At 38.4% G+C, this 7,900-nt stretch overlaps 1 protein-coding gene across 1 annotated transcript; it reads right to left on the bottom strand.

The window, feature by feature from the left end:
* Positions 1-2,925: 2,925 nt before the first annotated feature.
* LOC107672924 (tripartite motif-containing protein 35-like) lies at positions 2,926-5,713 on the bottom strand. The gene is made up of 6 exons (XM_016466303.1): positions 5,251-5,713; positions 4,995-5,090; positions 4,601-4,831; positions 4,500-4,522; positions 4,301-4,422; positions 2,926-4,111 (listed from the first exon to the last, which is right to left on the bottom strand). Exons 1-6 carry the CDS (start codon positions 5,644-5,646, stop codon positions 3,621-3,623), a joined length of 1,359 nt encoding a protein of 452 aa, XP_016321789.1. The 5' UTR covers positions 5,647-5,713; the 3' UTR covers positions 2,926-3,620.
* Positions 5,714-7,900: the final 2,187 nt, after the last annotated feature.

Genomic DNA, 7,900 nt, shown 5'->3' with positions numbered 1-7,900 from the left:
ATGAAAAAGACCTTAGTGGAGTGAAAAATGATGACGCTGATGATTTCAACCTTCTAGAAGACGTGATAAGACAAGAACTTACTGCTATAATGTCTGACATCAGCAGTAGATTCAGCACAGAGACATGTTCAGTAAGTCTTGACTATAAATTATGGCCAGATGAAATTCTGATTGATCCCTTCTGTCAGTGCTGTTGGGTTCATTGTCCGTTCTGTGGAGCCATCTGCACCAACACCAGAGAAAACCATCCCAGAGATCATGGTGTTGCTTCCCACAGTGTGATTGGAATTAATGGCATATGTTTCAATTCAACACAATCTCTGTGCTTATATTTGTACAAATTTTGTGGAATATGATCTGAATTTTAATACACCAAACGGAAGGTTTATTTGGAAAGAAATGAAAATAGCAGGACCCCGATTTAACATCTGGAGCATCACCCCTGACTTCTCAGAACTGCCCTACTGGAAGTGGTTTTTGTGCAGTTTCCAGAAAGATCTGGAAACATACTACAATAAAACATTTGAGGGACTGGGTAAGATACCAGATGAATTGAGAAAATACTCAAAGCAGGAAGCTATTGAGAGTTTAGATCAATACATCTAATGGAGCAGATACAGAATAAGACTCCTACGTTTCCTCTTAGATTATCCTCTGATCACAGTCAGAAATTAGTTGCTCTTACATTCATCAGATAAAGTCTGCGCTCATCTACACCTCACTGAGTACACTGGATACAAGCAGAAAAAATGTCTTAAAGTACTTGATCAGTATTATCTAAATTGGACATTTAGACAGTGTATTCAAGAATTTTATGCAACATTTATGAAAACTGAATTGGTATTGTGCTGTATTTTATAGATTTGTATTTTTAAGCAGCAGATTTGTTCTGTATTTTTATAGATTAAATAATCTACTATTTTTAGATTAGTCAATTAGTTATTTTTTCTTACAAATTTTATTTCTGGTATGTGTGAAGTCAATAACTGTTGAAAATAACCAGCTTGTGAGAAGAGAGAACTGTGTTCCGATTGACAGGGTCCATACATTAGAGGGTTGAATACATAGTGTTCATTGCTCCCTACTGCCTAAGCGCAGGAAACCCTTTGAAGTTTACTTCACTTCAGAGCATTAATTCACAGATTGTGCTATGCCACTGCCTGCAGCGTCTTCACACACAGGCGAAACTTACTAGAGAAGTGTGACATCATATAACTGTAAATAAATACTATTTAAATTCACGTCTCATACACTTTAATGCCCTTTAAATGGAACATGTACGCTCCCTTCGAACTGGAAGCATGGCAGAATATCCTGTGATGTCCATTTCGCAGGGCACTTACAGACGAATGGAACAAATGTCTGAAGTATGAGAGATACATACAAAATGTGCAGAGCGGGGGGATCGTGAAGACTGGAATTAAAGGGTTAGTTCACCCAAAAAATGAAAATTCTGTCATTAATTACTCACCCTCGTGTTGTTCGAACCCCGTAAGACCTTCGTTCATCTTCGGAATACAATTTAAGATATTTTTGATGAAATATGAGGGCTGTCTGACCCTCCCATAGACAGCAAGGTAACTACCATGTTCAAGGTCCAGAAAAGTACCAAGATGATCGACAAAGTAGTTCGTGTGACATCAGTGGTTCAACTGTAAAGTTACGAAGCTATGATAATACTTTTTTGCGCAAAGAAAACTAAAATAACGACTTTATTCCACAGCTTCATCTCTACTGTGTCACTTGTGGATGCGCGTTCACGTCATTACGCTGGATCTGGGTCAGCGCCGCCACACGCTCACGTCATGGTACTGTCGTGAACGCACGTCCGCAAGTGACGAAATTTTTTTTTTTTTACATTTATTGAACTTTTGATATTAGTAATGCATGCTTAAAGTTAATTTGAAGGATAAATGTAAAATAATGCCTTTCTTTATTTGATTGCAGTAAATAAAAAAATGTTTCAAATCCACTTCTTGATTTGTTGCCTCAACTCCAACTAAATCTTCATAATATCACTTACAACTCATGTGTGTACATGATGTCAGCATTGCTGCATGCTAGCTTGGAAGATAGAACAACGTACATTTAGCATCTGGAAATATTTCCTTTACTTTGATTTTGTTGTGATAAAAGATGACAGGAACATCATTATCAAATGTAAGCAGCATTATGCACTCTTTAATTACAAGGCTTGCCCACCCACATCCCTTTGATTTTGACACATTATAACCACCTATTATCAAAAGTCTTTAAATAAAATTTAAAAAAAAAAATATTTTTTTAAGATCTTACATAAATTGTTTGACAACAGACATCATGAAATATAAATCACAAATGGGCAAAAGGTGTATTATATCTAATTAGCATCATGCTACACGCTTTTTCTTAAGACTCACTGTAAACGACAATCAAGTGTTTTTAATAACTTCCAATTGTGATCTAATATGGATTCTGATCATATAACAAGGCAGAAATATGCTATTTGTAGCATTTTAGAATAAGCTAATTGCAACAACTGCTTAGCATTTCTCATGGTAAACATCTGTTGTTGTTGTTGTTGTTGTTATTATGTTAATACCCCACATCGCATAAAAATCACATACAAATCCTGTCCAGTTTTGTATGGAAGCCCGTTTCCACCACGGAATAAAAATTAAAAAAAAAGGTAATTGTGGCATTTTATCTCATAATTCTGACTTTTTTCCCTTCACTATTGCAAGTTTACATCTCACAATTCTGTAATAGGTTACAGATTACAAGTTACCCTATTTAAAATGTAATATTTAGTGTAACTATTTCAATTAGGCTACTTTATGTTTGTCATTATCACCAATTGTAAAATGACAATGGTTCACATTTCCCATAATAATAACAACATTGAGTAAATATTAAATAACTTTGTGAATCAATAAATTGAATGATTAAGTAAATTAATAAAAGAGGAGTCAGAGTATATAGACGTGCAGTTGGCTTGGAAGCCGTTAACATATGTTTTGTCCATTCTGCAATGTGAACTGGAGGTAAGCAGCAGTATACTAAATTGCAGCTATTTGATAGCGACTGAACTTATAAAGATCTTCCTCTTTTCGTTTTCTTTCTTGCTACATTAAAGATGAAATGGTTTAATTTCTGTTTTTGTGCAGGAGCGGTGAGGGAAAAAGCACTGAGTTCAGGGCAATCGGTTCGTAGCTCTGCTTCAACTGTGCGATACTCTTACGAGAGGCGACCACAATTTATTGTCGCAAATTTTAGAGTCGCACGAGTCAGAATTCGGCTCAAAATCGGGCAGTGTATGCCGGTCAGGTCAGATAAACTCAGTAAGTAAAGCTGATGAGGGAAGGGTTATTATAATGAAGATTTTTATTTATTTATTTTTACAGTTAAAATCATTAAGTAGATTGAAATGATCTGATCTAATCTGTTGTCTAACAGTGATTTGAGAGTGTGTCTGTACTGCTGGATATCAGTCATGTGATCAGATATCAGTCACATGATCAGCTGCGGCCCAATCACAGCCATACTGATATTCAGATCAACAGCACTCTTACTCATGTGATATGGATTAAATATTGAAAACTTGATGAAAGCAGGAAGATCTAGACCTACAGTTGTAACGATTACTGAATATTCAGTGGTAAAATCCTCAGAGGGAATAAACTATAACAACAGAAGAATGGAAAGACAGTGTCAGTGAAGGTGGTTGCATATGTGTGTAGATGTCTGTTAGTTACAGGATCAGAGAATGAAACTGTTCCTCTGTCATAGTCCAGATATGCTCTCACATGCTTAAGGTTCTGCTCAAGATGAAATCCAGACCTTACAGAAGAACCATGCTCCACACTCCAGACATCAGTGTCAAAGAAATCGCATCCCTTCCTTTGGTTTGATGCAGTAGTTACTCCAAGACTCCAGCATCGACTCTCTTTAACCTCCACATCCCAGCTGTGTGTTCCTGAGTTAAAACCCTCTGAGCCCAGAACACAAGAATAATAGTCAAATCTCTCTGGATTATGAGGAAGCGGTTGTTTGTTCCCATATCTCACACTGGTCAGATCATCAGACAGGACGAGCCATGGATTTGCAGTTTTTGGATCCAGAATCACAGGAGCTGATGAGACACAATCAACAGCTGCTTTTAAACTGACGTTCATATAATGATCAAGAGTGAACCCAGCACAGATTATTATGAATTATGACACTCGTCCTATTGATCAAACATATCAGACATCTTTAAACCTATCCAGACATGCATCATTTCCAGTGCATGTGTAAGAGCACAGATCATCTCCAGACTCACTATTTTGGACGATGTCCTGCATCTTCTTCCAGACTCTGAAGGGCAGGTTGCCCAAGTAACGTGGCACATGAATCAAAGCTCCAGAAGGCATCTGTGGATCTGGCTGTGATGAGATCTGGACTCTGGAAGAACATTCAGGAGTCAGAACTGGCTTTGGCTTCAGAAGCAGAGAGACCAGAGGCACCAGCAGATCACTCACCTTTCCATTGAGACTGGAAACTTCTGCAGAACAAACACACAATTTATCATCAAGAACCCAATCAATCAATCAATCAATCAGTCCATGATCTGAAATCAGACCTTTAGAAAGCAGACGTCATTGTCTTCCATCATCTCCTCCGTGTCTTTGATTGTGTGTGAAAGAGCTGAGATGTGTCTGTTGATCTCCTCCAGCTTCTCCTTCATCATCTTCTTCTTCTGCTCCTCTTCCTCCCTCAGTGCAGTGATTGTAGCTTCTTCTTCATCTCTGAGAAACTGATGAAGCTTCTCAAACTGCTGTTTAATCTGACGCTCTGTGTGCTCAGCTTCAGACTGAAATCAAACCACATTCACTTCAATCATATGAATGAACAAAAATCAACACCAAAAACATCACCTACACCACCAGTCAAATGACTGAAAACATTTTGGCATGATTTTTTTTTTATCTAAATGTTTGAATGTCTTAACAAATCAAGTTATTCTGTTTCCTCACCATGATGTGTTGAACCATTTCTTCAAATTTTCCTTTAATGTTTTCTTTGTATTTAAGTTTCCCTTGTAAGGACTTCAGAGCTGTTTTGAGCTCTTCCTAGAATTGAACAAAATTAAAATAAAACACTAACTGCTAAGAGAACTGGACAGGAAATTGGAACCCCTGATATAAAGAAAATATTAAGTACACAAATACGATGATATCTCTTTATGACCATTTATTGTTCTTTATACATGAGATGAGACATTTGTCTTACCTTGTATGATGAAACCAGTTCACTTATTGGTCTGAATTTATGATTGTCGTGTTGTTGTGAATCTCTGCACACTAAACACACAGGCTGTTTGTCCTCCAGACAGAAGAGTTTGAGTTTCTCACTGTGTAAACTGCAGATCTCCTCAGATCCTGATGAATGCCTCTCATTTCTCTCCTTCAGAAATGACTCACACAAGTTTTTTAACACACGGTTACATGGAGGATCATCTCTTGAGGATCTTCTCCTGCAGAGAGGACACTCTTGAGTTTCCTTGGTTCTCCAGAACTTTTGAAGACACTCTTTACAGAAAGTGTGACTACATGATAAAAGAACAGGAGCCTTAAAGATTTCACGGCACATGGGACAGTTATGATAATATTCAGCTAGTGAATCCATTTTCACTGTTTGAGCTCCAGCAAAACTTTAGTTTCACTTTCTGAATGATGGTTTCCGAAGTAAAGAGAGAGAGAGAGAAAAAACAAGAGAAAAATATCTGCTGTCTGTTCAGAAACAAACTTTTCAAATATCCTTCTTGAAAGTCTTAATTCTTCATTGATTGATGTGTCTTTTTTTCTTTTGTCAAGAGAGAAAAGTCAGTATGACAGAAAGGAGAAGTCAGTCTCTTCCTGGTAGGTGTTGTAAGAAGGTGGAGTTTCTGATCATTATCCAGTGTGTTAAAACAAGTCAAACAGACCATCGGGATTTCCTAAGGTTAAACACGATGCACTCAAAATTAGCACAGTGAAACTTAAGCCCTTGAATCAAACAGAAATATTCATTATTCAATATTCAATCAGGGCTCAGTGCTTAAACCACTTCTGTTCTCTATCTACATGACATCACTAGGTTCTGCCATTTGGAAACATTGCTTTCCCTATCACATACAGTATGTCACTCCTCTCTACATCAGCTAACACTGGTTGCCAAAAGCCACTCCCATTAAATGTAAGGCACTGATGTTTACCTACAGGACAAACACTGGCTCTGCACCCCCATAATTAAACTCACTACTTCAGACATATGTGCAATTACATTTACATTTTACATTTACTCATTTGGCAGATACCTCTAATGCAGCTTGCACTTGAGGAATACAGCAAGGGATTCCTTCAAGATAGTAGAAGCTAGAACAGGGTGATGGACAAAATGAACACAGCGCACAAGTAAATTACAGCAGTGTGAGCACAGTGACAAAGATTGCATGTAAAATGTACAACAAAGCAGCGAGTCCTGACAGGTCAAGCACACACAGAACTGACCACAAGCACGAGTTCTGCACGTGCGCAGAGATCAGAACAGATGCAGGAGCTGAAATTCTTCATGCACAAGCCAAGAGTCAGTTTCGCCACTCAGGGGTGCGGCCTAAACCTTTGTGTTAACGATTGCTATTGGCTTCTGACAAGAAGTGGCTTATTTGCAACTTGCTGCTTTTATGAGATTAATGCCAGGTTCGCACAGCATGATTTTAGACCCGATTTTCACTCACAGACAGTTTTGTGGAAATCGCAGACAAATGCCCGAAATTGGAGACAAGTCTATATTTTTTTTTATTGTTTTTTTTAAATTATATTTTCAGAGCTTTTATGCCTTTATTGTTGGTATGACAGTGGAGATATGACAGAAAAGCATATGACATAGAGTGGGAAGCAGGATCAGCAATGGACCACAAGTCAGGAATCAAACATGGGTCACAATTACCTCAAGGCCGTCAGCGTCGACAAATCTGTGCTTGTTTACGCGAGTGACAATCGCACAGTTTCTGTTATCAAAGACGTGATCTGACAGAAGCACCCACACATCGCAGATACCCATGAGATATTTGGCATGCTAAATATATGGACTCATCGGGGATTCACAGTCCTGCAGTGTGTAATGTGTTTAGACTGGAAATGGCATCGACAACGACCTACTGTACAGCCAGCAACGACCCACAGCCAATGAGAGAGCAAGATAGAGGGCAAGGGAAAGTTCAGGGGGAGGAGTCATAATAGACCTGCAACAGAACATCGTCAATCAGCCATTCTCTCCTTCATATTCCTCTGTTTTTGTCACTGCTAGTCAGTGTACAGACAACTTGGATTCCAAGCTTTTTGTGGGCTACTGTTTTTGACAGGAATAAATCCATTCTCACGCATGTTATTCCCCACATCATTTTCGGGTGTGTTTGGTTGTGAAATATAGTTTCATGAATTTGCACTCACATATAATCAGATTGACCAAATAGTAAGCATATTTGGCATGCTGTCCAAGGGGAGGACTCCGAGCTCCAAATTTAGGCCGAACCCAGAGAACTCCCCCAAATCCCCAAGCTGGGATAGGAATAGTTAGGAGTCAGGAGTTGGGGTGGAGGAGGGATGCCGGAAAATCTGTCATGGGACAGAGGTTTGTTGCTGTATATATTTACTAATTAAGTTGCTTATCTGAACATGCTTCACCTTTGTTGAATTGGTTGATTATCTGAATGTGCTCCTCCTAAACTTTGTTAATAAAACATCATTTGTGGACAATGCAGAGTTGTAAGTGATTCTTCCTGTTGAAAAGTTGTGTAATTTGTGAGCCCCTGTCGCTGATCCGTTGTGTAGTGTGTACAGAGTCAGCAGAACTGAAGGATAAAAATTAATCATTTAATGGTTGATGCATCATCATCATC

The sequence above is a fragment of the Sinocyclocheilus anshuiensis genome, unplaced genomic scaffold (genome assembly GCF_001515605.1).
Source record: "Sinocyclocheilus anshuiensis isolate Anshui unplaced genomic scaffold, SAMN03320099.WGS_v1.1 scaffold464, whole genome shotgun sequence".
NCBI classification, from domain to species: domain Eukaryota; kingdom Metazoa; phylum Chordata; class Actinopteri; order Cypriniformes; family Cyprinidae; genus Sinocyclocheilus; species Sinocyclocheilus anshuiensis.
The sequence above is the reverse complement of the archived record's forward strand: the minus strand, read 5'-3'. Positions and strand labels throughout refer to the sequence as shown.

Excerpts from the sequence above, each read along its gene's own strand:
- LOC107672924 (XM_016466303.1), bottom strand. The coding sequence starts at position 5,646 with ATGGATTCACTAGCTGAATATTATCATAACTGTCCCATGTGCCGTGAA. Across the intron at positions 5,091-5,250 it reads AACTGGTTTCATCATACAAG|GAAGAGCTCAAAACAGCTCT; the intron begins GTAAGACAAATG and ends GTTCAATTCTAG. Across the intron at positions 4,112-4,300 it reads GCAGGACATCGTCCAAAATA|CTCCTGTGATTCTGGATCCA; the intron begins GTGAGTCTGGAG and ends GTGTCTCATCAG.